Source organism: Gymnogyps californianus, chromosome 7 (assembly GCF_018139145.2).
Source record: "Gymnogyps californianus isolate 813 chromosome 7, ASM1813914v2, whole genome shotgun sequence".
Classification (NCBI taxonomy): Eukaryota; Metazoa; Chordata; class Aves; order Accipitriformes; family Cathartidae; genus Gymnogyps; species Gymnogyps californianus.
In genome coordinates this window covers 31,682,780-31,702,593 of record NC_059477.1, presented here as the reverse complement: position 1 = coordinate 31,702,593, position 19,814 = coordinate 31,682,780, and the positions used below count along the sequence as shown (strand labels likewise).

Sequence of the window (19,814 nt, the reverse complement as noted above, 5' to 3'; positions counted from 1 at the left end):
AACCAATTAAATAACAAAAACAGAGAAAAAGAAATCTCCACAACACAGCTTTTGAACAATGCCCATAGGGCAACATTTATTTGATAAGCGTCAGAGCTGGAGTGTTCTGGTTGTGCTTCTAAAAATGAAAGCAACCACCACTTAAAATATTAAGCGTAAAAAGAAAATCTTCCCATTAAAAAGCTGAATAATACAGACGTCTTTTTTATCTAAAGTGTTCCTTTCAAAATCAAAAAGCGTTAGAAACTCCTTTATGACTTTCACTTTGAACCTGTTACTACAAAACCATTTGGCCAAGTTCGAGCGCTCAAAGTTCCCCACTATAGCAAAACACAAATATTTGAACAAAAATTAAGTCACAGATATCATTTTAACTGTTTCAGAATAAGCGTATTTTTAGAAACAAAGTTAATTATCCCAGCACCTGCACATTTTTGTCCGCAAAATTCTCTGATATGGGGGGGAGGGAGGATATTGGGTCACCACATACTGCTCCAATTTGCCACACTATACACCCAGAGTAACTCTGCCAACGTCATTCTGTTTAATTGAGATAAGACCTTTGCAACAGGTCAGAACGGGAGGACCCAACCCCCAAAACAAAGCATTATCTTGTATCGCTTGTCTACAGGAAGGAAAAGGAAGCAACAACAAAAACAATACAGCACTAAGGAAAATCATCTTAGTGACACATTTTACTTCTTGCTGTTCAATGACTTCCACATTCACAACAGCACTCTGCACTTGCGTATGGAGCTTAAAGACTGTTTCTTCATTTTACATCATGTCACACAAAACCACACACCAAAACAAACAAGGCAACAAAAGAGAAAAGGTACAGCAGGAGCAGAACAGAGCAAAAGAAAGAGCAAACAGACAGGTGAGAGCAAGAGCGAACAGCCAGAAAGAAGAGCCTGAATGAGAAAGAAGACAGCAAAGAGATTCAAGGGGACAGGTGGCGTGACATGAAATGAGCCATTTCTCCCTCTTACACAAGCAGCTCATTTTTTATTTTTATATTTTGTTAATTAAAGTTGAAAGACAACCATGGGACACTCAAAGCTGTCAGAAGCAAAGATGGATTGATTTCAGTACTATAACTATTCATTAAGCCTTTCAGTGTCACCAGGAAATCGAAACTTGCAAACTACTGTGATAAACACACCAGAAAGCTCTGGATGATAGCTATTACGAGCAGCCAGTTTTGGAGACAAAGCCAGAATAAAGTACATTTCTGCCAATGTGACAGAGCACTTAGAAGACCAAATTAAGAAGACTCCAATCTTGAAACATCAGGAGCCTCTGAGTTAGAACAAAGGACACCAGTCCTGAAGAAGCCCCTGTAGTCACGTAGAAGCACCTTGCAGTCACATAAGGCAACACTGAACAGAGAGCAAGTAAGGGCGAAGAGCTTAGTCATCTGAGCACGTACACAGGTAACCAAACATGCACACAGATGTTCAAACGCACACACCTTGCTGGGCACAAAGAGCTGTGACATCAAAAAAGAAAAAAGGAGGACTTACCAGATTTGGAATACAGCACTAGTATGTTATTCCGTGTCCTGAGAAGCTTCTTAAAATCCTTGTGGTCACTTATTTTTTCTATAAGCGGAGACACCTTCAACGAGTACACGAACGCTGGCAAGAACGCCTACAGAAACACAAAGCCAGAAACATTAGTAACAGCTTCCATGCTGAGAAACAAAATACAAACTGCTTTTGAAATTGCCTTGACCTTTTTCCATAATCTTGAGACACGCTGCCTTAAATAAACTATCATATCGATTTGATCAGCAAAAGTCAGAAAAAAGAAAAAAAGCCATACACATGACTTACTGAAACTGGACCAATACCACTCCCAGCAAGCATGCTTAAGTGGAAAGATGAGATAAACACAACATTAAGAAATATGGTTTTAGTTAAGAAGCCACCCCCTTTAAAAGTTTGTTCCCTAGTCAGATAATCAGATAAAAATTCTTATGTAAATTTAATATACTGTAACAAGAGAAGCAGCAAATTACCAGTTCAAGAGCACTCTTGTCCCTAGATCTCAGAATATGCTGCAAACTCAATAGAGTACTTCGACATCCCACAGAAGACAGTGAGACCCATGAAGTTAAAAGAACTAACTCATGCTGACACAGAGCAGATGAAGGAAACTAAAACAGAATTTGCAAGTAATCCAGCATCCACATCACGGCACTAACCACAACCCTCTCGTACCCACCCTTCCAAAGTAGAACAGGGCTCATGTTTCCCACTGGCCATACCGTACCTCACACACACACCAGTGCCTTTGCCACAAGATCAAGTTTGGCTTCCACTGGCCACAGGGAAGGCATGGCATTTAATCTCTCTGCATCTCAGTTCTGTATCTATGCAAAGAAATTATTTTTTTGTTGCATCTTTTGGTCTATTTAAATCATGACCACTCCAGAGCATAGTCTGTCTTTCATCCTACCATAAAGTAAAACTCCTATCAAAATATGACCATAACCTCAGCTGGGGCCTCTACTGCTCATTTGTACTGCAATAATCTTCAATAATAATAATAATCTTATCCATCAGGCTATGCTGCCTCCCTTCTGCACTGTACTGAATTCATACTAATGGAATGATTATGGGAAGCTTAGCTGGAGAAATTATCTACATTCACCTTACAGTAAAACCTTAACACTTAATTGCTTGGCTAAAAGCTTTAGCTCATTTGCCTAACACACACAAGAGGTTCAACGTTTTCTTAATTATAGAACTAATTTTGATCATGTCTCACTCCAACTGGGCTGGAAAACGTGTCCAGGGTGGATGTGAAGAAGTAAGAGGCTGTTCTTCTTGCATCCCATGTATTACAGATTGCAGCATTCAAAACAAGGCACTAAGCCAATCAAAGTCAGAACACGCAGCCCCAGGCACTACACTTCATTACAAATTCAGCTATTTGCAAACACCGCGTCACTGAGGCACAGAAACACAACCTGCACCTACGAAACATACTTTGTAAGTGCCAGAAGTTTTTACATGTGGAAAGGGGAGGGGGAGTTTCGGGACGCACGAGGTAGAGGGAAGAAGCCGAGCTGAAACGGAGGTCATCCTCAAAACAACCCCAGGACATGCTCAGGAATTTGAAGTTACTAGAAAATATACCTGTAACATAAAATATAAAAGCACGACAGGCCGCACAGGCTTAGAGCGAACAAGTTATCCCTCTCCGCAGGCAGGATACCCACCACTGAGCCCTGCTGACCAGATGGTCTAACTGTGAGAAGGGAAAAAGCACATTTGCAAGTCAGCCCCTACCTTCAGCATAAATGTCCTTGATGCTTTAATTCAACAGACTCGCATTCTTCTAAATCCAGATGTCCAGAGCTCAGCCTTCGTACTTCAGGCTGATGTATGTGTATCATTTGTGTATTTTCTACAACAAATATGTGGTGTTGCCAATCAAAGTAGATAAATATAGTTGTGCTAACTAAGGTGACACAGGCATGCAAATTCCTGCTCAAAACTTATTGCAATCAGAGGCTGTACAGGAGGGATTAATCTAACATTGACTTACGAGCAGACCTCTTTAATCCTAAGTATTTTTTTTTTTTTTAAACTTTTCCCTTCACTTCAATTTTTTTGTAACTATCCAAGTGTCTTAAAGTTTTATTTATGCCTTAAGTTATGGAAGACTAAAACTAAACTTTACCAAAACTGAGGCTGAACACAGAGGGAAAAAGTGAAACTACAGGTTGCTTCCTTGGTTTAGAAAACTGGACTCAATTAAGGACAGTCTAGTCTATGAACTCACTGCCAAAAAGAAATAATTGGACTAAAAAAGCCACAAAGGCCACTTTCAATGTGACACCAAATGGTATCATGAACTTTGTTTAAAGCATCTGTACAGTTTTACTGATAGCTCAGAAGTACATGTATTTCATGTCTTTTCCAGATGGAAAGACTGTTTAGCCAATTTCAGTGAATTCCTCCACCCACCCCCCCCATAATGGCAGAGCTATAAACCTTTTGAAAAATTGGATTCTGGAAACAGTGACAGCTTTAACTAGTGCCTTGTCCGTGTTGCCACTAACAGAAAACTCGCTGCGCTTGGTGGAACAGCAGGCGCTTGGAGGGAGAAGCGCGTCACGTTGCGTATATCCACTGCTACTTTGCCCAATTCCTCCCCAGGTATCAAGCCAATACATGTTACTCATTTTCCTGCAGTTTTACTACAGCAGCTCTCTCTGATCCTATGGTTTAGACCAAAACCCACTGGGAAAGGCATTGTGCATACAAGCGCACCAGTCAGCCCTGCCGAATAAATCATCATCTCCCTTTAATTAAGATTAATGTTGCAGCCTTTCCTGGTTATAAAACCCAAAAGGTCCAAGCTGAAGGCATCGAGTTGAACAGAAACACCCTGCCTGCACATCTAAGGCAGCCGCAGCAATACTGGGAGGTTATCGGCTGAGCAGAAAAGTTCACCACCTCCCAATATGCATTTGCACTACATGGTGTTTGCAAACTGATAAGAATTAAGTAGTTCCACACTCTCCAGCTTTCTCCTGCTGAAATTAATGAAGACCCTACCCAGGAATAAACGAGAGGCCGATTTATCGTTAAACCTCCTGAAGAACCTCCACCTTTGCTACCAGCTCCATTGAAGGCAAGCGATGCCAAGCAGTCATTTTCACCCCATGCCAGTCCCAGCCATGGGGCTGCTTTGCCCTGCTCCAGAGCCAACGCTGTGATGACCGTAGCAGCAGCTATGGCCTCACCAGGGCTACGGCCACTAGTTCTGGCAACAGCATGAAATTAAGAGGATAGGAAAAGAGAATTCTATGGAAGCAGTTACACACTCTTCTTCACAGCAAACCAGGCTCATATTCCTGCACAGCCCACAGGCAAAGCAGCAGCAAAGATGAGGCTCATTTGCATGTACTGTGCTACATGACTTTAATTGTGAGATATGACTCAGGTAGATTTACTCCAGACATTTTGCAGGAGAGCTCATCAGCCAGGCACTGCCCGATCAAGCATGCTGCTTCTTGTTTAAATCCAGGGCACAAGAGGACATGAGCTCATATTAAAAAAAGAAGAGGTCAGGAAGGTTGACAGTCCCTCCTGGGCAGGAAGGCTCTTTTCATATGCGTCAGGAAGTGATACATTCACACATATGGAACTCTATAAATAAGAAATAAGCTAAACTCTCTTGTCACTTGAGCATCCTAAAGCTTTAAAATCTATTCACAACCACCGCTGAAAAGTTAAGAAACACTCCAAACATTTTTCTCAAGAAGCTGCCTACCTTGGTACTGGTTAAAGTAGAAGGCATATTAGGACCAACACGTGCAATATCTGTGCCACTCCTGCCCTGTGACAGTTATGCTGACAAGAAATTACAATGAAACTGAGGGAAGGTCTATTTTATTTCATGTTGTGTTTGCACAGTGCCTAACATAACGGGTCCTCATCCATGGCTGGCTCGGTGAGCTGGAACCAACACAACAGTCACCTGGTGTCTTCGGATGCAGGAAACTTTGGTGGAGACCTTCAGAAAAAGGCAGACTACATGCAGCAGACTAAGAAATGCAAATCTGGTAGCACTTCTAGTCTGCAGATTTTCCCCAGCTCAAGATCTCAATCTGAATTTATTTTCACAGAATTTTTTATGGCGTAGGTTGCACATCAGTCATGTGATTGTAGTGTCTGATCTAAGATGCATGAAGGATTCTCAAGTAAAACATAAGTGAACCCAAATCCTCAAGACAGTCAATTCAAAACTGCTGAGAGACACTGCTATTCAAGTACAAGGTACAAAACCACATGTGCTCTAGCTCTGCCTCTGCTCTTCAAATCAAAGTATTTATTTAAATATATAATCTTGCAAGCTAGGTGGAAGAAGTCTGATCAGTCAAAAAGGTTTAATGTTCCTTCCCGCCCCCCCCCCCCCCCCCCCCGCAATTCCTTGCACAGCTGCCGAATATATGCAAGTGTTAAAGAGCAGTGAACACTCCACAGGCCCACCCCCTTAGAACTGGTACCCAAGAAACATCTGAGCTTTCAGAAACCCAGAGGCAAAGAGTTACAGGCAAACAACTATTTGCTAATCATACTTCCCAGGACTGACACTGTTGAAAAATATGGTCATCCCTCAGGCCGTGTTTTCTCAAAATCATCAAGGATCTGAGAAAGCAGAGTTTATTTCTCAAGTTTTCTCTTTTCTCTGAATCTCATTTCAGAATGAAAAAAAGGAATATCTTTCAAGCAGCCCCAAGAACGTATTTTCATATTTTACATTTATTATTCAAATTAAATGTGATAAATGCGTAACTGCTGTTCCCACAGAACCCAGTTCAATTTATGAGTTGCTCCCCACAAAAGCTTCGTGACAGCATGACCTTTTGCTAAGGATAAGCAGCATGTCTGGAGAATAATTCTTTTATTTATTTATTTTAAATCAAGGGCAATGAAAACATATAGTTTTAAAAACATGAAAATACAAATCAAAATTAAATACGGAAGAACTATCAGAGGAGTAGCATTGTACACTGGACAGAAAAATTATTTCCTATTTCTCCTATTCCCAGCTCAAGAGCATGAAAAAATGTATTTTCCTGGCCACAAATTATGCATAAAAAATATAAATGGATATGCGGCTGAAACAGTGCTTAGATGCCTGAATCCATATGTCAACATACAATTTTTATGCGCACACTAACGCTTACATGTATAATTAGGTAGACAATTTGCACACTATTCATCAAGAATAGCTGGGGCTGACGCGAACAGCGCTGATTCTAGCACAACTGCTGCTTGGCAGGGACGCAGTCTTACACTCAACCACAATTTCAAAAGCCCATTTTTCAGCAAGACATTGACTTTGATTTCTGCCTTAGCTTAACCGCCCACTGATGTCATTCTCATTTTGGGACAAGAGCATTCAACCCACTGTAAATATCATCAATGAGCAACCCTGTACGTATGAAACAGACTGTGTCTGACAAGGCATTTTATGGGAATCTAGCTGAAGAGCAAATCTGCCTCAAAATTCCAATCAGTAATGGAGATGCCTGAATTTAATTTCATAATTAATTTCTTTAGGAGGGGAGTAGTTCACATTCTAAACAGGGGTCTCCTCAGCTACATTAAAATGGGGGGCAGGGAAGAGGGAACAGGCAAGAAATCCCAAGAACAAGACCGGATCTCACCTTCCCTTTCCTACTCAGTTCCCAAAACGAACCCTGTGGTGGAGCACGCACTAACTTCAGAAGGTGGATTTGAAGGAACATCTCTGTACTGCAGTGGAGGAGGTTTGTAAACCTGCAGATAAGCCGGTGGCACAGCCAGGTCCTGGGGTGCAGGCAGCGTGCATGTACTGAAAATACCAGGTCTAAGTCATCTCCAGGCAAGTGCAAGAGAGAAACAGATCTGTTGCTCCCTCCCCCCCCAATTTGTTCTCGCTTAAAAATACAAGATGTTCAAATCCAAAGCCCCCTTGTTTACAAGAATCACAGTTTGACTGCAGATGTTTTATCTTCCTTGTTCATCATACAAACCACTCTTGACCTTGTGCAATAATTGCTTGCTTTTCACTCACAAGCCCTCCCTCTGCTGCTATTTACATTCAGGGTTGTGCTGCTTTGATCACTGAGCCATTTATAACAAATGCCTTCTAAGATAGATAGTGATAAGTAGGACAGTCCCTTGTTTTCATTCATGATTAATATCCAAAATAGCTGTAGAAACATTTTAATCAATCAGATGAGGGGAGATGGGTTAAGTCTGTTACCCAAAGGTACCTCAAGGAAGCCTGCTAAGAATTCAGGGGTCTCAGACTTCAGGGGTCACAACTGAAGTAGCCCCTGCAGTAGCCCCTGCAATCCCGCTGGGACCGCAAAACCATCTTCTCCCAACCACATCTGCAGGGGTACCCAAACTGCAACCTACTGAGGACCCCCAGCACAGAGCCTGCAGCAGCTTATCTGCGACCGATCCGAAAAGCCATCTATGGGCTCAGTGGGGAGTGACGACTCCCAGGCCTACAGCAGCGCGGGATGGCCAGGTGAGGAGCGCTCCAGCGGACACACCGGAAGATCAATAACTTCTGCATCGGAAGACTGACAGCATTAGAAAAAACATGGTTTTGCCCAAGAAATTTACATTTGCAGACACTCCCACTGGACACTTCTTGATTTTTGTTCATTTCCCACGAGCTCCGTGGAAGAACGCATTCTTACTCTGTATATAATCCAGATCAATTAACTCTCACCTCAGGCCATTCAAGGAATAAAAAAACCCAAGCACTGCTGACATTTTATTGTGGTGGGTCATACCTGCAAGAGGCAAGTGTCATATCTTCTTTTGTTCACAAAGGAAGGCAAATTAAAATCCTGACACAGAACGTCTTGGTATTCTTTAACTTAGGCTGAAGAATGCTACAAATAAGGCATTCCATTTAACATGGTGCTTGCTATGTTCACTTTCCAAATATAGAAGATAGCAAAAAATACCATGGAGACGTCAAGATTTGACTAGACTCTACTGTTCATATTGTTCTTAAACACTGGGTTTTAAGGAACATAAGATACAGGCATAATAGTCTATACTAAAGGTTGTTCTTAAGGGCTCTGTGTAGCCAATTAATTGTATGGTTTATCACTGGTTTTCAAATGCTTAGTGAAGGAAAATCTGTGCAACTATTTACTAATTAACAACTGAATGTAATAGGGTCAATTACTAAGGCTGACAAGGAACTTTCTCCTTACGAATGCAAAGCTCGCTCTCTCTTCAAGCCAGGCATTGGTGCAATATACACTAAACAGGCTGTTGATGAAATAATGTTTCAGATACCACTTCTGAACAACCACATTTTGATGACTTCAGAAGCTAAGGGCATGAGCAAAGCATATGCCACATAATCCCCCCACTAAAAATTGGGTTTTGAAAAAGTTTAAAGAGGGATCACGTACTCAAGAAGCACATAGGACATGCTATAAAAAGACGACAAAAACACTATTAATGGAACTCAGAAAGAAGAGAGGGCAAAAAACAAAAACACTGTTAATGGAACTTAGAAAGAAGAGAGGGCAAAAAACAACACCTGAAAATCCTTAGCACTTTATATGGCACTTATCTTCAAAGCACTGCACAAATATTAACTAATTAATCCTCGCATTTTTCTGCCAGGTGATAGGAGATGAAGCTTAATTTAAATAGTTGGAATAAGATTCTCACAGAAAGGAAGCGATCTGCAAGAGGCAAAAGGGAGGCAGCATCAGAGCAAGCCGGCATGCAGCTGATCCCAGAGCAGCACGCAACCACATGCTCATGGTGTGCCATCTCCTGAGAAGTGAGGAGGGGGAGAGAAAGAGTCTATTTGCAGTCACCCAGCAAATATGCCATATGACTATAAACCCAAAGACAACAGACAGGACATCATCAAGGCAGCCACAAATGAGATTACCTTTGTTACCAGAGTTCTGCAAGCGTGCAAATCACAGTGCCCTCCAATGCTACCAGCTAGTAGAGTGCCAAAACTTAAGACCTACTTTGCTATCACAAATTTTTGCCATTCACAAGCTTAAAATGGTGGCAGGATCAAGGTAAACCATAACTTACTTCCAAAGTGACCCTGTCCGCACCAAGAAATTTGAGGCAATGCTAGTTTGTGATTCTGGTTGCAAATTGCCTTGAGTTTTTCCATTCACAGATGTCCAAACACAACTCTGAAGGAAGGTGTCTCATTACCTCCATTTTACTGAAATGAAGGAACTCAAGGAACTGCATCACCAAAAAGCAAGAGAAATGGTCAACAAAACAAGCACCTCTTCCATCACCAATTGCTCATGACATTGTGAACACACCCCTCCACAGAAACACCACTTCTGACTACCACACCACACTTGTGGTAACGTCCCAGGCCCTCTGAAGTAAACAGGTGCTTTGGCACCAAAGCCAATGGATTCAAAACATCACTCCATAAGATATGGAGTTGAGTAACAAAACCAGTCCTGAAAGCCAAGGTTTGAGTTCGGAAAGTGTGCTGGTTTTGGCTGGGATAGAGTTAATTTTCTTCATAGAAGCTAGTATGGGGCTACGTTTTGGATTTGTGCTGAAAACAGTGTTGATAACACAGGGATGTTTTCCTCATTGCTGAGCAGTGCTTACACAGAGTCAAGGCCTTTTCTGCTCCTCACACTGCCCTGCCAGCGAGTAGGCTGGGAGTGCACAAGAAGTTGGGAGGGGACACAGCTGGGACAGCTGACCCCAACCGACCAAAAGGATGTTCCATACCATATGACATCATGCTCAGCATATCAAGCTGGGGGAAGAAGGAGGAAGGGGGGGACGTTCAGAGCGATGGCATTTGTCTTCCCAAGGAACCGTTACGCATGATGGAGCCCTGCTTTCCTGGAGATGGCTGAACACCTGCCTGCCGATGGGAAGTAGTGAATGAATTCCTTGTTTTGCTTTGCTTGCGCGCACGGCTTTTGCTTTGCCTATTAAACTGTCTTTATCTCAACCCAGAAGTTTTCTCACTTTTACCCTTCTGATTCTCTCCCTCATCCCACTGTGAGGGGAGTGAGCAAGCGGCTGTGTGGTGCTTAGTTGCCAGCTGGGGTCAAACCACAACAGAAGGGCATCTGAGGAGACAGAGCACAGCCCACATCACAAGTTTTACAAATCCTTATTTTGAAGAGGGAAGAGACAAAGTAGGAATGGGGCAGCAGGACAGCAAGTAAGGGATTTGTCTCTGCAATACCCTTCCTCTGACTGCAGCCAAACACTTCCCAAAGCAGCTCCTGTAGTACAAACAGTAACCGGATACAAAGAGGCACTCCCGAATTCAAGCCCAAATACCACCATGGGAAACAGCACCTGAGCACTGCAGAGGAGAAGCAGCGCTCGCACCCTGCCTGCAAACTCACCGGAGGCAAAGCCACTGCTGCCATGCTGCAGGGCTACCTGCAACACAAAGAGTGAGCCACGTCCAAGCCTTCCCCACAGGCCTGGATTCAATAGTCCGTGTCAGTGCTCACCGGTGCATCCCCGTGACGTTACTGGGACTTGAGGAGCTGGAAGCCTGAAATGTTCCTTTCAAGCCTTTCTTTGAAGGCACGAGGTTTGAATGGCACCAGGTCAAGAAGCTTGCTTCCCAATGGCTGTAAGTCAGTCAGACTCTCTTGACTTAGTTTCTCTGTCATTAAGCCAACACCCAGAAGACAAACTGACCTTTGCCACATTGGCCTGAGATAACATTCATCAGTGTCTGCAAAGCAAACGGATCCCAGATGCGTAATCCTGTTGGAAGCAGTGGCTGGCCTCTGCTAGGGAAAGAACAGTACCCGATACATCAGAGGAAATGCAAATCCACCTCGGTGTGAAACTCCTTCCCAATGCTTTTTAACAGTAAATTCAGTCCTTTGAGCGTGAAATATAGTCAACCACTTGACATACCAAATAGGGAAGTATCTCTGAAGTTAAACCACAACTTCCCTACGACTCTCTGACTCATTCAAGAAATAAAACTTTACAGCAGGCAGAAATCACTGCAGTATCTTCCTCACGTGTGTGTCACACATTCACAGTGATGCAGAAGATAACAACTTAACATTAGAAGATACTGAAGTGTTTTCTTCATCCAGCTTTGTAGTTCTCCTTCTACAAATGCAGGAAGTCTTACAGAGATAAGGATTTCAATTCTCGGAAGCCACCTCCAATTTTGGGTCCTACTTTAAAAATGAGCCCTATTTTTCAGGAGTGCTATGCATGCACGACTCTAGCTGCTGTCCTAGGTGCACTGCAAGCACTCAGCATTTCCAGAGGGGAAAAAAAAAGAAAAGAAAAAAAAATCACATTTGGGTACATAAAAAACAACGGGCTGGAAGGAAAGACAACGTTCTCATTAACCTCTGTCCTACCAAGCAGCTGGCATTACCTTCGCTTTAACTTTACACACTGAGAACGTCCCAATTCAACAGCCTCACTGACTTTGCAAACATTGACTCAAGAAAAATTTAAAAGCAGGTTTTGCAATGTCACAGCTGTAGGCTAGTTTTTTAATCCTGGCATACAGCAAGTTACATATTTCAAGATGAAAAATCGCACCTTCAAGTGCAAGATAATGCAAATTGGAAGAAATAATTTAAACTACTTGTACACAGCAAAGGGGAAAGAATTAGCTGAATCAACAGCTCAATGAAGACATCTGCTCAGCATGCAGCATCACACACCAAATAAAATGCTGGGACAAATTAAGAAGGGTAAGAGAGAATAATGTGGATAAATTATAATGGCTTCATATAATTTCACTGACAACGGCAGGCCCACTCTGCTCATCTCAAAGACACCAGCTCTGCAATACAAAAGGTCCAAAGAAGGGCAACTAGAATAGTTAGGAACAACAGATTCACATGAAGAAATCTGGGAAAAAATATCTTTTAATCTACAAAAAGAAATCACAGCAAAATATTTACATTAACATAAAATGAATGTTACAGTAAGATAAGGTCTGACAGTCACACTGGATATAGAAGGAAATAACTAAACGCATGGAGTTATTTGTGGTATTTTAAATGAAGGGAAAATTCAGTCCACTTGTAACTCCACTTGGTCCACAGTATATACTTAACCCGAGGAATACACTGCCACAAGTATCAGAGAAAAGTACTGCGTATATTAAAGATGAGCCACAGGGAAAAAAAAGCCACACTAAGACCTCTCCAACATTTTAGGAAGAGTTCAGCCTGACCTCAGTTTCACTTGAAATCAATAAATAAACTGCAGACAGCAGAGGTCTGTGCTTCTAGACCAAGCTTAGAACAAAACAAAAATTGTGCAGGATGCACAGCATTTCTTTTCCCTCCTCCTGAATGAGCTTATAGCTAGGCCCCTGCCAGGGGCAAAAGGCGACATCAGACAGGGCCAATGCTTTCTGTCCCACAATGGTAACTCTAATATTAGTGCAGAATAAGCATAGGGCAATTAGAAATTTCATACTTGATTTGTATGAATTAGATGAGCACTCCTAGGTCATGCATTTCCAAATACATTTCAGATCATGCGTGCGTAAAAAAATTAATGTAATTTTTCATTAATTATTAACTCTATTTGTCCAGGCAGAAGGCAGAACTGTAGTTCATGCCAATAAAGTAAATAAAGGAGTGCTTTAATGCATGCCTTCGCCAATCTTTTGAGCTATTTATGCTAAATTCTGTGGACAAAAAAAGAAAAATCAGACTTTAAAATATTTCTGCAAGTCTAGGAGTCTCCCTGAGGTAAGGAGTGTTCTACTTAGTGTAATTTCAATGAAACATACCCAGATCCTCCAGAATGCACTAAGATGGAGAGCGCCACATTTGAGGGACGCACAGGCAGGGGCGGCAGGACTGCCCACGGGCGGCAGGACTGCCCACGGCCGCCCGTGCCCGCGCACAGGTGCACAAAGCCGAGCGAGGCCAGCTTTGCTGCGGCAGAGCCACCGCCGAGGGAAACCCTCTGCCGCCGCGGCACCGATTTTCGCACGAAACTTACGAACGCAGCGCCCGCCGATCGGAGCCCCCGGGCCGGGGCCGGGGCCAGGGCCGGGGCCGGCCGGGGGCTGCAGCCCGCAGCCGCTCGGGGAGACGACGCCGCGCGCCGGGGTGGGTCTTCTCTGGGTGTTTTTTTGAGAGACAGAGAGAAAGGGAGGGAGGGAAGCAGGAAAGCAGCACACGGGCTGAGGGCTGGGGAAACACCCGGGAGGAGAGCTGCCGGAGCCCAGCCATGCCGGGCTGTGCCGTGCCGTGCCTTGCCGAGCCCGCCCGGGGCGGCGGCGGGTGCGGGCGGCGGGGGCAGCCGCCGCGCGCAGCCCGAGGGGCCCGTCCCGCTCCCAACTTTCGCCCAACTCCGCCGGCCGCGCCGCGCCGAGCGCCCCCGCCCCGGCCCGGGGAAGGGGGACACCCCGCGCCCGCCCCCCGCCGCCCCGGGGCGCGGCCGCCGCCACTCACCGCCAGGCCGAGCAGCAGCAGCGGGAGCCGCCCGCGACGCCGCGCAGCCCCCGCGCCCTGCCCCGGCACAGCCATCGCCGCCGCCGAGCCGGACCCGCTCCGGACCCGCCGCCGCCGCTGCGGGCTGCTGCCACGTCTGGCGGCGCAGGCGCGCTCCGCCGCTACCGCCCGCCCGCGTGGCGGCATGACGGGGCTTGTAGTCCGCCCCGCGGCGCCGGTCGGGGGGCGATGAGCATCGCCCCGGAGAGTGCGTGCAGCTCCCCAGGGACCCGGCGCATGGCAAAAGAACAACAAACCCCGCCAAACTACTGCCAGCAATCACAATTCAAAAGCAATCTCCGGCCAATTTGTTTCAACAGAGATTAAAAAGAAAAAAGTTCCAGCTCTTCTTCCCTAATGTCCCGCTGGCCGCCCCTCTAGGATTAGTTTTTTGTGTCTCCACCTCTCTCCCAGTGTGTACCTTGCTCTAGAGAGCCTTCTGGCAAACAACCTTGTTCTGGATGCTTTTTTGTCAGGGTCTTTAAAAGCTTCTGCCGGTCTTAGATCTGGCATAAGAAGTGAATAAGGGAACAAAAAATAAGGAAAGGGGAGAGAGAGTTAACTGGAAGAGAGGCTTAGAAACTAGGACCTGTTCTCCTTGTAAGTTGTTCCCACTTGTTATCATTAAATCCTAAAGGAGAACCCTGCTTTATCCTCACGTGTTGGCAATGATGCCAAAGGGCAAGCAAATAAATACACTGAGTCTGACCAGGATCAATTTGTGCAACCTCCATTAGAATCACGCTATTTGAATGATTGCTGCATCCAGACGAACAATCGGTCTGTGCCCCTAGTTAGGCACATTCAGTGAGCCAGCTCCGCCTCACAAGGACATCCCAGATGTCCTGCCAGTAATCTTAAGGTCAAAGCAGGTCAGCCGCGTTATAATTGGCTTCCCACGAACAGAAGGGATCTTCACCTACCGCCCAGTGGCCGTGTGAAATTGTTCCTTGGCTCAGAAACATCAAAGGAAAATCAAAGGCATCTTTTTGAGTCTGATCCTTGCAGCTGACTGTCGCCTGAGCATTAGACTAAGAGGCTGGCTGCAAGGGAGCAATTTGTAGATCCATACAGCTGACTGATCACTTCAAGCGGTGATCATGAAAACTGAATGCCGTTGACGTTAACAAGTCCCCTGGTGGAGATGTAATTTTGCAAAGTAGAAACACACGTAGAGAAAGTTATTACTATTAACATTTACACTTTTGTGGCATCTTTTGCGGCAGAACCAGAGCACGCTTTTCTCAGTCACAGCTGGATAACCTTTAGCAAATCATTTCACAGTGCTATGCCTCGCTTCCCATTTGCAGAAGGCCTCGGTTAGCCTGCCTTAAAATGGGGTTAGCAATCCTTAGCTCACTCTAAAATGCCAGTGAATGTACACGAGGCACAGCCCAGGAGCTGTCAGAAGGAGTTTGGGATGAGGAAGGATGCACAGCTGGAGAGAGACTTAGGGAAGGGAAGGAAAAGGTAGGAATCTTTTCACTCTACAGTGGAAGGACCCAAAACAAAACATCCTTTGTGTCAAATATCTGTACCCCTAAAGTATATGCTATCTGCACTGCCACTTCTCACCTGCAGTCCTTACTGACTGCACTGGGATGGATGGAGGGGCACGCTGCACTAGTCACCACCACCGCTGCTGCCAGCTTCCCAATCTGTAATAATCAGCCTGCTAGCAAAAGGCTCCGGATCCCCAATTGAAGCCCATTTCAAATAAGCTACCAAAACCTCCAGGAACAGGTAACCTCTTCCAGATGCTGTTCACCTTCAGATCCCCAGCCTAGAGCTGAAAGGCTTCTGCACACAACTATCCTGACTCATCCAGACCTCTAATCTCAGTTGGATATCCAGGTCCTCAAAGACTGTTTGAATCCTCCTGTGACTCTTTTGTGTAGAAAACTGTTATATCTTCTGACACTTCACATCACAGTTACCAGTATCAGGCAATGCAAAAGTAACCTCAATGTGGTGGAATTTCTGTGCTGTGTCATCACCATACAGGATGTGCTGCCATTGTGATAGGAAAGGATAAAATCCTGGTACATGGTGGTTTTGTCACAGGAGTACATTTTTATCACGATGGCAAGAGGAAACATTCTCAGGAAGGAAGAAAAAAAGAAGAAAGAAAAAAAGAAGACAAGCTATTTCAAACTGTGCTTCTGAAAGGTTATGTAAAAAATCCAGTTTGGGAAGCTGCAATTCTTATATACAGAAGAATATAAAAAGGGTATCCATGTGACAACTACAGCTTCTTTCTTTCAGTTCAGCTTGATAATTTGTATTGACATGACAGGCATTGCCAAAACTTAAGAGACAAGATCATTGAGCATCTGTCTCGGGTCAAAATAATATATCAAGTATCAGCTCTAGACAAGGCTTTACACAGTGGCAACTACTTAATCAATCCAGTCGTGCATTACTAATGAACTCATTACAGTTGTATCTGAGTGCGCCGCTATCCAGCATCCCAAGTTTTACCCTGTATCTGTTTGGCATTAATATCATATGCTGCTTGCTTCTCTGTAATTGTAGTATTTGTATATGGCACCACAGAACACTGTGAAAGCATTCATTAATTCACCACTGAGAAGCGAGAAAGAATTACTGCCTTGGATTATAGATCAGAAAACAGTAGCAGAGAGATTATATGATTTGCCCAAGGCTATAAAACCAGACAGTTTCAGATCATGTTAATTTCCAAAGTCTGCGCTGGGTCTGCTAATCCTTACTTGTCTATCTATATTCAAACACCTCTTTTACCAGGAATAAAATACAAAACTGGACTGACAGTAAGTATGTCTGTAAGGAATTACACCTTCCACATTTCCTATATGTTGCTGCTTTACTTGACAAGCTTTATTCTTTGTTCTCTTTTTAACCTGAACAAGTCTCTGGCAGCCTCTCACAAAAGGTAAAAACGAGTCACCTTTACCACAAAAAATGACAGCAAAGCAGACAGAAAAAGATACAAGCACCTTGCAAGCCATACTGAACCCAGGGGCAACATGGTCTACACTGGGACCCCAAACTACATAGCATTTGCCCAAAATGAAAGCAGGCTTCGCTCACTGCCTTAACTACATCGAGTTCTCCTCCTTCCTTCCAGCAACATCTCTTCCTTCTTTAGTTCAGCTTCAGCCAACGGATTTTGATCTGTGGGCTTATCTCCTGTAAGTTTTGTGACATCTGTGTCATGGCACTGACTGCATCAGCTGAAAAGAGACATATGAGCTGGTTGCCATCAACAGATTGATGGTATCGTAGCCCTCGGCTCCTGATGACCTTTCCTACAGCTCTTCAGCACATGATGAAAAGGAAAAGAGACAGGACCAGCCCCTGTAGGACTTTACATGGGAGTGGTCTCAGAGAAGAGGCACAGCTGTACATTGCTTTTCTCCAGCAGATGTCTGTCAGAGAGGAGAGCCTGAAGGCAGCTTTCCACTCCTGCTGCCTCCTCAGCACCTGATAGCAGGGCTGCAGATGCAGCATATCCATAAACATCTACTAACAAGTTCCATGGAAGATCATTAGCACACCAAAGTTAGGGATACAAAGGTGCAGCTGTTACATAAAGGATTGTTTCTTAGGTCAAACATTCCAGTTTCGTACTTTTGCATGAACTCTTTTTAACACTATTTTGTTAATGACGGAAATACATCATGAGTCTCAAGGGACTGCTCTCCGTTATTCAGCTGTGACATATCTGAGCTTTTCACCTGGTTCACTTGCTGCAGTCAATGAGAACGGCACGGAGGCAAGTCAGAACGGAGTTTAGTCTGAATGCTTTTATCTCAGTGCTCTGCAAGGATGCTGTACACAGCCATATAACTCAGTGCCTCCATTTTCTGCATCATACCCCTTTACATTTCTGAGGTCTAGAAGGACTGTGGACTTTTTGTACAGACCTTGCGCAGTACAAAGAAGAAATACACACATACTGTGTGCTTTCATGGGAATTTTACTTTTGTACTTTACTGTTGTTGTTTCCTTCATTCTAGAATAAAAATATTTTTGGACCACAGGGACACAGATGTTCTTTATATATGACAGGGAAAAAACAGTAGGTACTGCAGGAGTCAGTTAAAAGTTGAGTACAGATATTTTCCAACTATTTCTTCCTAGAAATTTTCCATTACAGTTTTTATAGCTTTCTTTAAGTCTGAGGTCTGCATGCCCCTTTACATTTAAGTGGCCCTACTGTTAAGAACACTGTCATTTCTTTCACCAAATCTCCAAAGCTGGATATAATGTGTTCCTGAGTACCATAAAAACCTCCTACAGTATGGGCACCTTGCTGGCAGGTAGTAGATAATATATGTCTCTCAGTTACCTGCTGAGAGAATAGTTTAAACAAGATTAAAACCACCATTGGAGTCTCGCTGTTGTGCACTGACTGCAGCACTACTGCGCGTTTCTGAAGTACTGCGGTCAAGACAGTTTTCCAGTGATTTGCAGAAGCTTTATAAAATATTTGCAGGCTGTTTTACTTTTACTGTAACATCAGGAAAGCATCAAGCAATGAGCTTGTGAAGAAAACTGAGATCTGAATCTGAATTCAATATATAGCCCAACCACAGGTTTCCTGCATGAGGATTTACATGTCATATGATCTAGCAGGGGCTGACGTCTCCACCTGTAAACCAGAAATAGGTGCATTAATGGAGTTTAGCTAACACCCCTTGGATTGTGATGGCACCTACGTACCCTAGTAACAGGGGCTCAGCTGGTTATTTTAGAACAATATAGGTCTCTCTTCTGCTGGCAAAATGTTTGGCTTTAACATGCGAGTTCACATATCGAGACTGATTCTGACATGCTGTTCAGGGGTAGCCTCACACTAACAGCTGGCAACAGAGAAGTAGATGGGGCTTCTCCTGCGAGTAGAGTTATTATGCCTCTGGTCTGGGTACACGAAATATCCATATGAAGGACTGAATATAAAGATAGGACTACAAATATACGATCAAAATACCATTCAGTGTAAAAGAGTGTTTGCGCTACTGGCCTCAGTCTTCAATGGAGCTGTATCCATCCACAGTAGCTGAGCAGCTGTCTCCATATTATATCCAAAAATGTATTAGCATTCAACCATCAGCATATATTTGCTGCAGACAATGTTCTAATAAAGTATTTTTTGTATATCTATCCTATGAGAATATATCCAATACATCCAACATATACATATTCAGTACTTTTCCCTCTCCATATGTAGATAGATAATTTTATATCTACTTTTTTACACATGTGTATACACACACATGTGTGCACACATATACATGGCATATATTAAACAGGTGCTTTGTGTGGATTTATAAGATTTTATATAATATTAGTAAATATCCTGTCAGTATGGTTTTTTCTCCATTTTTCAGTTTTCCTGGAATTAGTTTGTGCGATTAAGTACTGCCTGTTTGAGCTCAAGATCAGCAGCCACAATTATGTGTATGACTATGCAGTCACTAGCTACTACATGCAATACGGCAAAGTTTAATGAGAGGGATTTTCTTCGTGAAAGACCTTGTCTTTGCAAGGACCACTACTCACAGCCATATGAAAAAAGCTGCACTGTGATGAAGCTACCATAAAAGCCCCTCAACCTTATGATCAAATCCCTTGGCTTTCTGCAATTGTGCAGTCAGAGCAGCAATTTAGCAATTCAGCAAGAAATTTACTAGGTCCTTAGGATTTTCTCTCTCTAAACCTCCTTCCTTCCCTGCATATTGCAGTAACCCATCTTTTAGTAGGGAAACACCATGGAGAATGCTGCATGGGAAAAGAGATTGTAGAAGAAGCAGGG

The 19,814-nt window shown here is 43.7% G+C and overlaps 1 protein-coding gene across 1 annotated transcript in view; it reads right to left on the bottom strand.

Moving 5' to 3' along the window:
- PDIA5 (protein disulfide isomerase family A member 5) overlaps positions 1–14,991 on the bottom strand; it is a 106,901-nt gene extending 91,910 nt beyond the window's left edge. Inside the window, exons 1-2 of the mRNA XM_050899526.1 lie at positions 14,938–14,991; positions 1,527–1,653 (exon numbers count right to left, since the gene is read on the bottom strand). Of these exons, the coding sequence (XP_050755483.1) occupies positions 1,527–1,653; positions 14,938–14,979 (169 nt within the window). The 5' untranslated portion in view covers positions 14,980–14,991. The remainder of the gene's footprint in view (positions 1–1,526; positions 1,654–14,937) is intronic.
- Between the last annotated feature and the right edge of the window lie 4,823 nt (positions 14,992–19,814).